This window comes from Thamnophis elegans, chromosome Z (assembly GCF_009769535.1).
Source record: "Thamnophis elegans isolate rThaEle1 chromosome Z, rThaEle1.pri, whole genome shotgun sequence".
NCBI classification, from domain to species: domain Eukaryota; kingdom Metazoa; phylum Chordata; class Lepidosauria; order Squamata; family Colubridae; genus Thamnophis; species Thamnophis elegans.
In genome coordinates, this window is record NC_045558.1 from 142494582 (window position 1) to 142511308 (window position 16727).

Here is a 16727-nt window from a genome sequence, read left to right on the forward strand (position 1 = left end):
CGGCGGTTCAAATCTCACCGGCTCAAGGTTGACTCAGCCTTCCATCCTTCCGAGGTGGGTGAAAGGAGGACCCAGACTGTGGGGGCAATTTGCTGACTCAATTTGCTAAAAATCTGTAAACCGCTTAGAGAGGGCTAAAAGCCCTATGAAGCGGTATATAAGTCCAATTAATAAATAATAAATAAAGAGAGATTAGGCGAAACCTGGCTCAAAAAACAGGAACTGTGAGAAGGACTTTGGAATCCTAGTGGACAATCGCTTAAACAGCAGCGTGCAGCCAAAAAAGCGAATACGATCCTCGGTTGTATATGGAGTTTGGGAGGAGGAGCAACAGAAGCAGGAGGAAGAAAAAGATTGTAGGGTCCGGGATGGTCTCTGAGCTGGGTGGTCTCCTTTCCAGACGTTTCATAACCCAGCTAGATAACATCATCCGTGTCCCCGGGAGGGTCATGTGATCCCTTTTTGCCACCTTCCAAGAAGCAAAATTAACAAGGAAGCCGGATTCATTTAACAACTGTTGTTCCTAACTTAAGGGCTGCCGTGATTCACTTAACAAGTGTGGTAAGAAAGGTCGTAAAATGGGACAAAACTCACTTCACAAATGCTCGTCGTAGCAACAATAATTTCGGCTCCATTAGGTCCTAAGTCAAGGACTGCCTGTTCCCTCTGTTAAACCATTCGTCGATCTACAAATCGGTTAGAGTCAAGCTGAAGGAAATTTGTAAGGTTTGAGAACACATCCAAGTCGCAATGAGCCAAAAAATGAATAACAATCAGTGTTTAATCTTTAATCAAAGTTCAAAGACATGATGTTCAGTTGTTCCCAACATATCTCCAAGGATATGCAGGAAAGAACTACCCTTCAGAGAAGGTGTAACTCCTTTTTATACACTCAGAAACATCATAAAATAAGAACACCCTGGCGTTACAATATTCCTCACTAGTCTTATCAGCCTTATCTCTTTCATCTGTTCTCATGATTGGCCCCATGTCATGAAGGGAACAGATCAAAGGTGAGGCCTATGTTTTGACAAACCCCAGGTACTTTACATTTTTCCTTAGAAAATACAAATTTAAGGGTTTAATGTGGCATATTTATGTTACAACTACAATAAAGCAGCCGTAAAGTGAGATTTGGACATTAAGTGTGAAACCTACTGGGTCAGGCTGGACAGCCTCTTAGAACCCCTTTACTTCTATATTAAAAGTCACATAGACAAGAGCCTAGGCAATAGAATAACAGGGACAGTTAGAAGTTACTTAAAGGAAGTGTCCCCATTCACTAATACACAGGATGTTCTCGCCAACGTCCCTATGTCACAACTTGTGTTAAAGGTCCAAACCACAAAGTTCAATTAAAGTTCGTTAATAACACGTAAGCCATACCTGAAACAAAAGGAGAAGACAGACCTTCATCTCCTTATAAGGTTTTCTCCTCAAGGTAACCACTAAGAAATGTGTTAAGTATTTCCATCTTGCAATGTATAAGAATGCGTGCTTCCATAATTAAGATTGTTCAGAACTGGCAATGCTAAGCCATGGGCTCCCTTTCTGAACCTGGCTGCCAAATAAACTTTTCCTGTATCCTGAGAAGTCTAACGCCTGTCATTTTCTGCAACAACAAAGGGCATAACGGGCATAAAAAAGGCATAACATACGTGGGTTGCAGGAAACAAATATTCACAGCATGCAAGTTTACAAAGGCACCATCTAGCATAGTATTCTTTTGTGTATCCTTATTACTATTCCCCTTCAAATTCAGCAGAAAAACGAGGAAAGAAAAACGTGACTGAATCAACACTTTTAAATAGGGGAACATAACCTCAAACTTGTCTATGGAGATTCTCAGGCACCCACTTAGTTGTCTACAAAATGCTTTTTCAAAAGACAACGGATATTTTTTTTCCCCGTTTTCTTCTCTTCCCGAGGAGGGGGGGGAAAAAAACACCAGCCGAGTTGGCTTTTTGAAAAAGCACCTTTGAGACCACCTCATCCATAAATCCTCTTCTTGAGAATTTCCTACCTCTGAAAAAAAATATTCTAGTTCATATTTCAGCTAGCGCCTATTAGCTCTATCTTTGGTGGAGTTCAAATTGGCAAGCATTCATTGGATAGCCGCTTAAATTCCCACTAACCAATACACGTGGGACTCTCCACAGCGCAGCCAATAGGAACGTTTCTTTCTTAGCCAATAGAAACACGCCATTTAAAAAAATAACAACCGCGCGCGGCACCGTTCCTCCCGCAGCCAATAGCCAAGTTGATATCCGAAGACCTCATTTGCATAAAGCTCTTATAAATACCAGCGTCCTGGACTCGCAAGCATCAGTGCGATATCTCCGTTGGTAGCGTGTGTTGTCAAGATGCCCGAGCCCGCGAAATCCGCACCGGTGCCCAAGAAGGGGTCGAAGAAGGCCATTACCAAGACGCAGAAAAAAGGCGATAAGAAGCGCAGGAAGAGCCGCAAGGAAAGCTACTCCATCTACGTCTACAAGGTCCTCAAACAGGTCCACCCCGACACCGGCATCTCCTCCAAGGCCATGAGCATCATGAACTCCTTCGTCAACGACATCTTCGAGCGCATCGCGGCCGAGGCTTCCCGCCTGGCCCACTACAACAAGCGCTCCACCATCACCTCCCGCGAGATCCAGACGGCCGTGCGCCTCCTGCTGCCCGGCGAGCTGGCCAAGCACGCCGTCTCGGAAGGGACCAAGGCCGTCACCAAGTACACCAGCTCCAAGTAGAGCAGCGGCTTTGGAGCGGACCGCAGGGAAGACTTAACCCTCTCAACCCCAAAAGGCTCTTTTAAGAGCCGCCCACTTCCTTCTGAAAGGGCTGCAAGCGCGTTATATCCAAGACACTATTTTTTCCCTTTATCCTAATTCTTACATACCATTAAGAGTACATTCACATTCTTTTACATTTTGTTATTCTCATACATTTGTTCCATTTAATAGGTTGTAATATACAGTTTGGGTTTTATTTCAAGTGCGTAGTTTTGGTAAGGAGGATGTCAAAGACTCCTACGCATTTTTTAGAAGCGAGTTAAGACTAGCAACCCTTGTAAATACGTTTCAGCGTTAAAATAGCATGTTGAACCCTCAGGTGAGGGAAATGTACATTTAACACGATTCGGTCAAGATCTGCATGTGGGACCGATTTGAGGCAATTTTATTCTATTACATATATTTTAAATCCTATTTCACCCTACTTAAGTTTTAAATTGTTCGTATAGGAACTTATTGATGTGCTTTAACTTTCTACTTTCAATGAAGCTCATCACAAACTATTGTCGCTTTAATTTTGGGTAGATTCCAGCACTTTTGGGGACTATTTGATGGCTCTTAAAAGAGCCTTTTGTAAAATAAAAAAACCCGGTTCTTTATGCCCGCTCTCCGCGGATGCGTCGGGCCAGCTGGATGTCCTTGGGCATGATGGTGACGCGCTTGGCGTGGATGGCACAGAGGTTGGTGTCCTCGAAGAGCCCCACGAGGTAAGCCTCGCTGGCCTCCTGCAGAGCCATGACGGCCGAGCTCTGGAAGCGAAGATCGGTCTTGAAGTCCTGCGCGATCTCGCGTACCAAGCGCTGGAAGGGCAGCTTGCGGATGAGCAGCTCGGTAGACTTCTGGTAGCGGCGGATCTCCCTCAGGGCGACGGTGCCCGGGCGGTAGCGGTGAGGCTTCTTCACGCCGCCGGTGGCCGGAGCGCTCTTCCTCGCCGCCTTGGTAGCCAGCTGCTTGCGGGGCGCCTTCCCGCCAGTGGACTTGCGAGCGGTCTGCTTGGTACGAGCCATCTCAACGCGAAGACAGAAGACAAGTGAGTAACTCACACGCTGCCAAGAGAAGAATTGAAAAGAAACCGCCACCGGCGCGCTATTTATACACTGCTTCCTTGGTTTTGATTGGCTGTCATTTTCAGCCAATCGCGTGCTTGAATTTAAATCTTCCGCGCGCTGCGGGGTCTTTACGGAAACGCGGCTTCGCTGTTTTATAGCCGTTTTTCCGGGATAAAGGATAAATGTGCAACAATTACAACTCTTTTAATGAATTGCCCAATTAATCAGAATAAATCAAGATTCCATTCCCAGTAGATTAAGAGTTTAATTTCTAGGGGAAAAAAGAAATCACAGGTTTTTTTAGTGTAATGTTTCCTAAAAGTAAAAAAAAAAATCCCGTCAGAAAAATAATTTTGTTTAAACGTTCTCGTTGGCTGGTCCCTTTATGCACTCGGAGGAAGTAAAAAGGCCGGAGCTCTGCCCTACTTGGAAATTCATATGCTAATATAACTATTATGAAAAATACCACGATATAACTATGTTATAACTATATTATATCGCTAGTATAGTATGTACACACACACACACACACACACACACACTATACTATATACCACATATGCTAACTATAGAATATGCAGTACTAATATAGTTATATACACACATATAGAGATTATACTATATGCTACATACTAGCTATATAATATGCAGAGTTAATATAGTTATACACACACAAATTGAGATTATACTATATGCTACATACTAGCTATATAATATATGCAGAATTAATATAGAGAGATTACACTATATGCCACATACTAGCTATTAATATGCAGAATTAATATAGTTATACAAAGAGAGAGAGATTATACTATATGTCACATATTAGCTATATAATATGGAGTACTAATAGTTATACACACATACACATACTATATGCCACATACTAGCTGTATAATATGGAGTACTAATATAGTCATACAGAGAGATTATATGCCACATACTAGCTATATAATATGCAGTACTAATATAGTTATATATACACACACAAAGATTATACTATATGCTACATACTAGCTATATAATATGCAGAATTAATATAGTTATACACACACATATTGAGATTATACTGTATGCTACATACTAGCTATACAATATGCAGAATTAATATAGAGAGATTACACTATATGCCACATACTAGCTATTAATATGCAGAATTAATATAGTTATACAAAGAGAGAGAGAGATTATACTATATGTCACATATTAGCTATATAATATGGAGTACTAATAGTTATACACACATACACATTATACTATAGGCCAGTGTTTTTCAACCTTTTTTGTGCAAAGGCACACTTTTTTCATGAAAAAAATCACGAGGCACACCACCATTAGAAAATGTTAAAAAAATTTAACTCTGTGCCTATATTGACTATATATAAGGTGTTTTTCCCACGGCACATCTTACACTATGTCACGGCACACTAGTGTGCCACGGCACAGTGGTTGAAAAACACTGCTATAGGCCACATACTAGCTATATAATATGGAGTACTAAGATAGTTATATATACACACACAAAGATTATACTATATGCCACATACTAGCTATATAATATGCAGTACTAATATAGTCATACACATATAGAGAGATTATATGCCACATACTAGCTATATAATATGCAGTCCTAATATAGTTATATATACACACACAAAGATTATACTATATGCCACATACTAGCTATATAATATGCAGTACTAATATAGTTATATATACACACACAAAGATTATACTATATGCCATATACTAGCTATATAATATGCAGTACTAACATAGTCATACACATATAGAGAGATTATATGCCACATACTAGCTATATAATATGCAGTACTAATATAGTTATATATACACACACAAAGATTATACTATATGCCACATACTAGCTATATAATATGCAGTACTAATATAGTCATAAACATATAGAGAGATTATATGCCACATACTAGCTATATAATATGCAGTACTAAATAGTTATATATACACACACAAAGATTATACTATATGCCACATACTAGCTATATAATATGCAGTACTAATATAGTTATATATACACACACAAAGATTATACTATATGCCATATACTAGCTATATAATATGGAGTACTAATATAGTCATACACATATAGAGAGATTATATGCCACATACTAGCTATATAATATGCAGTACTAATATAGTTATATATACACACACAAAGATTATACTATATGCCACATACTAGCTATATAATATGCAGTACTAATATAGTCATACACATATAGAGAGATTATATGCCACATACTAGCTATATAATATGCAGTACTAAATAGTTATATATACACACACAAAGATTATACTATATGCCACATACTAGCTATATAATATGCAGTACTAATATAGTTATATATACACACACAAAGATTATACTATATGCCATATACTAGCTATATAATATGGAGTACTAATATAGTCATACACATATAGAGAGATTATATGCCACATACTAGCTATATAATATGCAGTACTAATATAGTTATATATACACACACAAAGATTATACTATATGCCACATACTAGCTATATAATATGCAGTACTAATATAGTCATACACATATAGAGATTATATGCCACATACTAGCTATATAATATGCAGTACTAACATAGTTATATATACACACACAAAGATTATACTATATGCCACATACTAGCTATATAATATGCAGTACTAATATAGTCATACACATATAGAGAGATTATATGCCACATACTAGCTATATAATATGCAGTACTAACATAGTTATATATACACACACAAAGATTATACTATATGCCACATACTAGCTATATAATATGCAGTACTAATATAGTTATATATACACACACAAAGATTATACTATATGCCACATACTAGCTATATAATATGCAGTACTAATATAGTCATACACATATAGAGAGATTATATGCCACATACTAGCTATATAATATGCAGTACTAACATAGTTATATATACACACACAAAGATTATACTATATGCCACATACTAGCTATATAATATGCAGTACTAATATAGTTATATATACACACACAAAGATTATACTATATGCCACATACTAGCTATATAATATGCAGTACTAATATAGTCATACACATATAGAGAGATTATATGCCACATACTAGCTATATAATATGCAGTGCTAATATAGTTAAGCACACACACACACAAATAGAAAGATTATATGCCACATACCAGCTATATAACATGCAGTACTAATATAGTTATGCACGCACAGAGATATTATAACTATATACTACGCAATAGTGGTATAATATGCAGTACTAATAGTCTACTATATTATACATTATAGTAGACTATATTAGTGCTGCATATTACAGTATATACTCATAGTATAGCATAGAATATTATATAATACCGTATGTAATTAGTACATAGTATAATTATGTTGTAGTATACGAACGAGGCTAATCTAATCAAAGCAATACATACATTTAAAAGGAAAACCTTCCAGGATGAGAATTTGCCGTGGTCTTCAGCAACTGATTCTCCTCCCCACCCCCAAATCTGGGATATCTAAGAAACATATCTAATATCTAAGAAAAGTTAGGATTTTTTCCCCCATTCATGCGAGATTCGCCTTCAATGACGTCATTCGCGCCTGGGGGCGTGGCTTCTGGCGCCCATTCATTTCATGGGGTTTAAAGGGCTCGTTATTCCTCGGCCTTTTCCATTCATTTCCTCTTCAAAGGCCGCTGCGCTTCTTCATCTTTCCAAATACCCAACAACAATACGTTTCTTCATTAAAAACGTTTGCCATCTCCCCGTCGGGGAATCGAACCCCGGTCTCCCGCGTGACAGGCGGGGATACTTACCACTATACTAACGAGGAGAACGCTGGAAAGCGTGCTTCACCTGCCTCCTTTCAAGACGCCCGGAAGAGAAACGAATACATAGAATTATTCTTCCTTTTTATCATCATCATTCCTCCAAATATCTTCTAGGGACATCTTGAGCAACAGCAAAGAAGATATTTGTGTCCTTTGAACTGTCTTCTCTACTTCCCTATCCAAGCCTCCAAGCCTGCATTTCCCATCAAAATACTGATTTTTTTCCTTCATTGTTTGGGGGTTTGCCTTCAAATAAAGAGATTTATTGATATATATTTTCCTGCGTGAGCAGAAAGGAAATCTCCAGAGCTACTTAGGCACCTCTGGGGCTAAATTGCCATGAGATCTGGGGGTCTTGCATGGTCCCAGTAGACAAATTACTTAAAATTGGATTTTTTTAAAACAAGATTGAATTGGTTTATTATTATTTATTATAAATACGGTTTCTTATTTTTCAGGGCACCTCAAGAAGAATAAAATCCTCAGGGTTTGAAGTCTTTTATGTAAGTAGCTGGAAAGAAGTCTTTAAAACCATAGTAAAAGCATCTGAACTTTTCTTAAAGTGCGTTTCCTAAGTCACCAGACCAATGTCTCCTGTATCTAATCAGATTGGGCCAAATACCGGTAAATTCTATTCTGTTTCGGTTTTCTAATTTCCTCGACTTACAACAGTTCATTTAGTGACCATTCAAAGTTACAGCGGCACTCAAAAAAGTAACTAAACACCATTTTGCACAAACAAACATGATGGTGGATAAGTGCCTTATATTTACGACGGTCACAGCATTCCGGGATTCCCCTTTTGCAAACCTCTTGAGAAGCAAAGTCAAATGGGGAAGCTGGATTCGCTTAACACCCATGTGACCAATTTAACAACTGCAGTGATTCACTTAACAACCGTGGCAAGAAAGGTTGAAAAATGGGGCCAAACTCCACAGAATAACAGAGTTGGAAGTGGGCCTTGGAGATCTTCTAGTCCAACCCCCTGCTCAGGCAGACAGGAAACCCTATATACCATTTCTTAACTAATGTTTCACGTAACGAATGCTTCACTTAGCAACAGAATTATTGGGAATCAATTGGGGTTGTAACTCAAGATTTACTGGCATAGCAATATAATAATCTATAAATATAAAAATGGCTCTTTGTGTGTGTATATTCCAGCATAATTCTGGAATGCCTGGAGCAATTTCAACCAAATTTGGTGCACAGATTGCTTACTCTCTGGAAACAAACACTGTGGGGCTAAAACATCCCTACCTCCCACCTTCCTGGGTGTGTGTTCTGCTAAGATACAGCCTGTTGTGCCTTAAAGTGGCTTCTACTGTACAGCGCAGTGGAGTACGGCTTCACAGTACTCCACAAGGGGGCTCCCTCTGGTAAGGGGGAAAATCCAACATGAGAAATTACATTTGGCCCAGACATTTCCCCCCCTATAAATAAATACCCAGGTGTTATCAACTAAGTAGCGATATAAAACCACTCTATTTTCCAGGAGACTTCAGAACAAAAGTTTCTGATCTAAGGAACCTGAAACATTGTTATTCTCAAGACCCTGTCAACTGTATCCTCTTCTTTTTCAGTCACTATCCAGGTCTTGTTGGTCTGTTCAGAATAAATGAATTCGGTGCTAAGGGCTAACGCCAAAATTCTCTGCTTCTGCAAAAATGTTCCATTTGCAATAAATATAGACTCGACCCCAGGACTGAGAGGCTGATCTTCTTCACCTTTGTTAACTTGAATAGTAGTAGTCCATCCCCCTGCTCAAGCAGAAGCTATAGACCATCTCAGATAAATGACCATCTAGTTTCTTCTAGTCTCCAGGGGTGGAGTGTCCACAATTTCTGGTGGCAAGCTGTTCCACTGGTTAATTGTCCTCCCTGTTAGGAAGTTTCTCCTGAATTCCAGGTTGCTACTCTTCTCCATTAGTTTCCATCAGTTGTTTCTCGTCCTGCCTTCTGATGCTTTGGAAAATAATTTGACCCCTTCCTCTTCTTTGTGGCACCACCTCAAATATTGGAGGACTGCTATCTTGTCCCTCCCGGTCCTTCTTTTCTCCAGACTGGCCAAACCCAAATCCCACAACCGTCCGTCATATAATTTAGTCTCCAGGCCTTTAATTATCTCAGTTGCTCTTCTCTGCGCTTTTTCCAAAAGTCTCAACATCTTTTTTTTTCAATACGATGAAACAAAAATCAATGAAAGAATATAACAAAACTCAAAAATAATAGTTGTGAGTAAAACAAGAGGGTTAAGAATGGTGAAATCCAAATGAAATACAATAGAAGGGGAAATAATATAAGGTGAGCAGTATCGATTGATTGTTGTAGCATAAGTGTAGGCATGCATAGCTATGCTGGAACACGTATACAACAGCAGTAATCATTTACCATAAGGTCAGAGGTCACAACCTGTTAACTCAGCACTAAGTAGGGGTCAAAAGTTTGCATGCTGACTCTGCAGTATTAACTAGGGGTCAGAAGTTTGCATGCTAGTAAAAGATTTATTTGCTGACTATGGGCATTCTCTAGGTTCAGAGGTCTACATGGAAGTAAATGAATTACCATATACCATAGACTTGTACAACCATGATTGGTCCACATAGATCATGTGACTCCACCCTTTCTTTGTGTATGCTCAATAAAAGAGTCATCCAGACTATGCTCTGGGTCGTCTCATCCCGGAGAAAGACCTGTGTCCGAGTCTTCCTTCATCATTGGCCTCATGGGCGACCTGCGGAGAAATCGCAATTGATGATTGCTATTCTACAAAACAGGAAGTTCCTGTTCGTACTGTATTGTATAAATGTGATGTACGTCTAATTTGTGTGTGTGTGTATTTTACATTTTTGTTAATAAAAATCTTTAAAAAAAAGAAAAAACTGGATGCTGGATTCCAGGTGTGGCCTTAACTAAGGCTTTACCAAGCACTACTAATCCTTCACCTGATTTTGATTCTACACCTCTGTTAATACAACCCAGGATCGTATTAGCTTTTTTTGGCCGCTGGCTCATATTCAAGTGACTATCATCAACACGTGTAGGAGATACGAGCCAGAAATCTTTCTTTCGTCTCCTGTAGGATGGGTACCATTCAGACAACCGTCTTCATCACCTACTGGTACTAAGAGCCGCGCGGGGGGGGGGGGGGAAGCATCTGTATTTTCAAAAGAAAAACAAAAGTTTGCCATTTTTGCCAGCAGAAAAAAGCAACCGTCTTCCCCCCCCCCTTTTTTTTTGCTAAAATCGTTTCAACATCAGGACGCTGAAAACACCCATCCTCCCCGTCGATCCCACCTGAAATCAGGAGATGGGCTTCGAACTCGTTGAATTCAACGCGTGTTTGAAAAACCCAAACTCGCCAAAGTTTTTTTTCTCCTTTAAAAAAGGAGCGTTGCGGAGGCCAAAGCCGCTTCCAAAACGGACCAATCAGAGCGCGACCTCTGCTATAAATAACAGGTGCCGCGACTCCGCAGCTGCAGTCGAAGTTCGGCGGGCGTGGGTGAAGGTCGCGTTTTCGGGATGGCTGAGGTAGCCCCGGCTCCGGCGAAGAAAGCGGCGGGCGCCGCGAAGGCGCGGAAGCCGGCCGGCTCCAGCGTGACGGAGCTTCTGATGCAGGCGGTGACGGCTTCCAAGGAACGCGGCGGCATCTCCTTGGCCGCGCTGAAGAAGTCCCTGGCGGCGTCGGGCTACGACGTGGAGAAGAACAACAGCCGCGTCAAGCTCGTCCTAAAGAGCCTGGTGACCAAGGGGACGCTGCTGCAGACGAAAGGCACGGGAGCTTCGGGCTCCTTCAAGCTCAACAAGAAGCAGGCCGACCCCAAGGACAAGGCGGCCCGCAAGAAGCAGCAGCCGGCGAAAGCCAAGAGCGCCAAGAAGCCCACCAGCGCCGCCGCCAAGAAGGCGAAAAAAGCTCCGGTTGCCGCCGGGGCGAAGAAACCCGTTAAAAAGGCGGTCAAGAAATCCACCTCGGTGGCCAAAAAACCCAAGCCAAAGGCGAAAAGTCCCGCGAAGCCCCTGAAGGCGAAAGCCAAAGCGAAGCCTAAGGCCGCCACGAAGGCCAAAGCCGCCCCTAAAAAAAAGAAGTGAAACCTCGGGCGGCTTCGCTTTTCAACCCCCAACGGCTCTTTTAAGAGCCACCCAAATAAGTCTTGGGAAAAGAGTGGAGCACTTGCGGACCGGTGTGAAAACTACGTGTACTCCCTTCGGTTTGCTTTGGAGGGGGATATCGCCGGGCGGAAGCAACGGCTAGGTAGCGTGGCCGAGCGGTCTAAGGCGCTGGATTAAGGCTCCAGTCTCTTCGGGGGCGTGGGTTCGAATCCCACCGCTGCCAAGAAATCCTTTTATTTGTTTGTCCTTCCCCGCACGCTTCACTTTTAATTTGTACACCTAATAGGACTTTTGGAGAATAAAAGTGAAATGCATTACTACACATAAAACTCGAAAAATGAGGTTCCCCCCCCCCAACCCCGTTATTTTGGGGACAGCAGCAAATTCGAGTCTATCCAAAGCAAATCGGGTGTAGGAAGCTTCAACTTCCAACCCAAAGCAAAATGTAACGGGTCGTTCTCGCGTACCCAGCCACCGACGAGGGTGGGATTCGAACCCACGCGTGCAGAGCACAATGGATTAGCAGTCCATCGCCTTAACCACTCGGCCACCTCGTCGCCTGCCAGTCGAAGCCTTGCGGTTTTCTCCAGCCCCAAATTAACACGTGGAAAAGGAGAGAAAAAAAACATTCCCACTTGATGTGTATTCAATGTGCGTTAAACGTGTATTCAAATGGAACGGTTGCCTGCTGTTTCTTAAGTCTCTCTTTTTCCACCCGGTATTATTTCGAAATTGGGCTTTAAAGCAAGAATGGGATTGGCTGTCCTGACTATCCTTAACTCCTTAATCTTCTTATCCAATATTTCTTTCCTTGTGGGCACTTCCACCGCATCTGCTAATAGGTTCCCTGCTTATGTTTACATTTCCACCATTCCCGGTTTGGAAAACATTGCGAATTTTGCTGGGGGGGTAAATACCAACATTTTATATAAAGACAAAGACGTGAATTGTTTCAACTCCTAGCCTCAAAAACGACACACTAGAACAACTAGACACAAGAACAGTCCCTCCCTCCCTCCCCACAACGCCATCACTCTGCTAAACAAATAATTCCCTCACTACTATCAAATTATTCACTAAGGCTACATTACTATTACTATGAATCTCATCGTTGCGATCATCCATCTCCTCCCACTTAGGACTGCAGGACTAACTTTGTTGCTTGTATCCTTATGATTTATATTGATATTGACTGTTTCCTGATTGCTTATGACTATCATTAAATGCTGAACCTTATAATTCTTGACAAATGTATCTTGTCTTTTTATGTACACTTGAGAGCATATGCACCAAAGATAATCACTCTTGGCCAATAAAGAATTCTATTCCATTCCATTTTCTATTCTATTCCATTCCATTCCATTCCCTATTCTATTCCATTCCCTATTCTATTCCATTCTATTCTATTCCATTCTATTCCATTCCATTCTCTATTCTATTCTATTCCATTCCATTCCCTATTCTATTCCATTCTATTCTATTCCATTCTATTCCATTCCATTCTCTATTCTATTCCATTCTCCTATTCTATTCTATTCCATTCCATTCCCTATTCTATTCCATTCTATTCTATTCCATTCCATTCTCTATTCTATTCCATTCTCCTATTCTATTCTATTCCATTCCATTCCATTCCATTCTCTATTCTGTTCTATTCCATTCTATTCTATTCCATTCCATTCCATTTTCTATTCCATTCCATTCCATTCCCTATTCTATTCCATTCCCTATTCTATTCCATTCTATTCTATTCCATTCTATTCCATTCCATTCTCTATTCTATTCCATTCTCCTATTCTATTCTATTCCATTCCATTCCCTATTCTATTCCATTCTATTCTATTCCATTCTATTCCATTCCATTCTCTATTCTATTCCATTCTCCTATTCTATTCTATTCCATTCCATTCCCTATTCTATTCCATTCTATTCTATTCCATTCTATTCCATTCCATTCTCTATTCTATTCCATTCTCCTATTCTATTCTATTCCATTCCATTCCATTCCATTCTCTATTCTGTTCTATTCCATTCTATTCTATTCCATTCCATTCCATTCTCTATTCTATTCCATTCCATTCTATTCTATTCCATTCCATTCCATTCTCTATTCTATTCTATTCCATTCCATTTTCTATTCCATTCCATTCTATTATATTCCACTCTCCTATTCTATTATATTCCATTCTATTCCATTCCATGCTATTCCATTCCATTCCATTCTCTATTCTATTCTATTCTATTCCATTCTATTCCATTCTCTATTCTATTCCATTCCATATTCTATTCTATTCCATTCCATTCCCTATTCTATTCCATTCCCTATTCTATTCCATTCTATTGTATTCCATTCTATTCCATTCCATTCTCTATTCTATTCCATTCTCCTATTCTATTCTATTCCATTCCATTCCATTCCATTCTCTATTCTGTTCTATTCTATTCCATTCTATTCTATTCCATTCCATTCTCTATTCTATTCTATTCCATTCCATTTTCTATTCCATTCCATTCTATTATATTCCACTCTCCTATTCTCTATTCTATTCTATTCTATTCTATTCCATTCCATTCCATTCTCTATTCTATTCCATTCTATTCCATTCCATTCCATTCTCTATTCTATTCTATTCCATTCCATTTTCTATTCCATTCCATTCTATTATATTCCACTCTCCTATTCTATTATATTCCATTCTATTCCATTCCATGCTATTCCATTCCATTCTCTATTCTATTCTATTCTATTCCATTCTATTCCATTCTCTATTCTATTCCATTCCATATTCTATTCTATTCTACAAAGCGGCTAGAGGACATAACCAAACAACAAATAAGAGTTAAACCACTCTTGGTCAATAAAGAATTCTATTCTATTCTATTCCATTCCATTCTCTATTCTATTCCATTCCATTTTCTATTCTATTCCATTCCATTCTATTATATTCCATTCTCCTATTCTATTCTATTCCATTCTATTCCATTCCATTCTCTATTCTATTCTATTCTCCTATTCTATTCCATTCTATTCTATTCCATTATTCTATTCTTTTCCATTCTATTCCATTCCATGCTATTCCATTCCATTCCATTCTCTATTCTATTCTATTCCATTCCATATTCTATTCTATTCTATTCTACAAAGTGGCTAGAGGACATAACCAAACAACAAATAAGAGTTAAACCACTCTTGATCAATAAAGAATTATATTCTATTCTATTCCATTCCTTTCCCTATTGTATTGTATTGTATTGTATTCTATTCTACAAAGTGGCTAGAGGAGATAACCAAACAACAAATGAAGAGTTAAAACCGGAGCTATTTTTGTATTAGGCATACTAACAGGAAATTATAATTTTTAAAAAATCCAATATACAATGCTACACGTAATAACAGCGGCCAGAATTGTTTACACGCCAAGTTGGAGAAATGAAAACATACCTCTTGATGGAATGGTGATAGAGGAAGTGCTAGAATGTGCTGAGATGGATTGGCTGACAATGGAAACAAAAGATAGAAAAGAAACTGAATGTTATTTGATTTGGAATATATGGTACCACTGGTTAGAGCAGTGGTAAGTCAACCTGGTCCCTACCGCCCACTAGTGGGCGTTCTAGCATTCATGGCGGGCGGTAGGGGGGTTGCGGTAACTCTGCTTTATAAATTTTATAAAGTAAAGTTACTTCCCTATTTTATAAATCACCATTACTGTGGAACCGGTGGGTGGTTAGAAAATTTTACTACTAACAGGGATACAAAAATGGGTGGTAGGTATAAAAGGATTGACTACCCCTGGGTTAGAGAATAGAGGCAAAGATTAAGGAATCATTAAAGGAAGATGAAAGAATGTGTAATGTTAAAGTATGAATAGAATAGAATAGAATAGAATAGAATAGAATAGAATAGAATAGAGGAGTGGTGGAGTGGAGTAGAATAGAATAGAATAGAATAGATGAGTGGAGTGGAGTAGAATAGAATAGAATAGAGGAGTGGAGTAGAGTGGAATGGAATAGAATAGTGGAGTGGAGTGGAGTAGAATAGAATAGAATAGAATAGAATAGAATAGAATAGAATAGAATAGAATAGAATAGAATAGAATAGAATAGAATAGAATAGAGGAGTAGAATAGAATGGAATGGAATAGAATAGAGGAGTGGAGTAGAATAGAATAGAATAGAGGAGTAGAGTAGAATAGAATGGAATGGAATGGAATAGAGGAGTGGAGTGGAGTAGAGTAGAGTAGAGTAGAGTAGAATAGAATGGAATGGAATAGAATAGAATAGTGGAGTGGAGTGGAGTATAATAGAATAGAATAGAATAGAGGAGTAGAGTAGAGTAGAATGGAATGGAATGGAATAGAATAGAGGAGTGGAGTAGAGTAGAATAGAATAGAATAGAATAGAATAGAGGAGTGGAGTAGAATAGAATAGAGTAGAGTGGAATGGAATGGAATAGAATAGAATAGAATAGTGGAGTGGAGTGGAGTGGAATAGAATAGAATAGAATAGAATAGTGGAGTGGAGTGGAATGGAATGGAATGGAATGGAATAGAATAGAATAGTGGAGTAGAGTAGAGTGGAATGGAATAGAATAGAATAGAATAGAATAGAATAGTGGAGTAGAGTAGAGTGGAGTGGAGTGGAATAGAATAGACTAGAATAGAATAGTGGAGTGGAATGGAATAGAATAGAATAGAATAGAATAGAATAGAATAGAATAGAATAGTGGAGTAGAGTGGAATGGAATGGAATGGAATAGAATAGAATAGAATAGAATAGAATAGAATAGAATAGAATAGAATAGAGGAGTTGAGTTGAGTGGAGTTGAGTTGAGTTGAGTTGAGTTCTTTATTGGCCAAATGTGATTGGACACAGAAGGAAATTGTCTTTGGTGCAGATGC

General features: G+C 39.3%; 3 protein-coding genes and 3 non-coding genes across 6 annotated transcripts; 3 read left to right on the plus strand and 3 right to left on the minus strand.

Annotated features, from left to right (window-relative positions):
- The first annotated feature begins 2363 nt into the window (after positions 1–2363).
- On the plus strand, positions 2364–2744 carry LOC116522429 (histone H2B 5-like). The gene has a single exon (XM_032237330.1). It carries the CDS (start codon positions 2364–2366, stop codon positions 2742–2744), a length of 381 nt encoding a protein of 126 aa, XP_032093221.1.
- Positions 2745–3382: 638 nt separating this feature from the next.
- Positions 3383–3811, minus strand: LOC116522426 (histone H3). The gene has a single exon (XM_032237326.1). The coding sequence runs from the start codon at positions 3791–3793 to the stop codon at positions 3383–3385; it is 411 nt and encodes a 136-aa protein (XP_032093217.1). The 5' UTR covers positions 3794–3811.
- Positions 3812–7647: 3836 nt separating this feature from the next.
- Positions 7648–7719, minus strand: TRNAD-GUC. The gene has a single exon. It is a non-coding gene; the product is annotated as a tRNA-Asp (tRNA).
- A 3506-nt stretch (positions 7720–11225) lies between these two features.
- LOC116522423 (histone H1-like) lies at positions 11226–11999 on the plus strand. Its single transcript, XM_032237324.1, has one exon. The coding sequence runs from the start codon at positions 11239–11241 to the stop codon at positions 11803–11805; it is 567 nt and encodes a 188-aa protein (XP_032093215.1). The 5' UTR covers positions 11226–11238; the 3' UTR covers positions 11806–11999.
- TRNAL-AAG lies at positions 11968–12049 on the plus strand. The gene has a single exon. It is a non-coding gene; the product is annotated as a tRNA-Leu (tRNA).
- A 252-nt stretch (positions 12050–12301) lies between these two features.
- TRNAS-GCU lies at positions 12302–12383 on the minus strand. Its single transcript has one exon. It is a non-coding gene; the product is annotated as a tRNA-Ser (tRNA).
- Positions 12384–16727: the final 4344 nt, after the last annotated feature.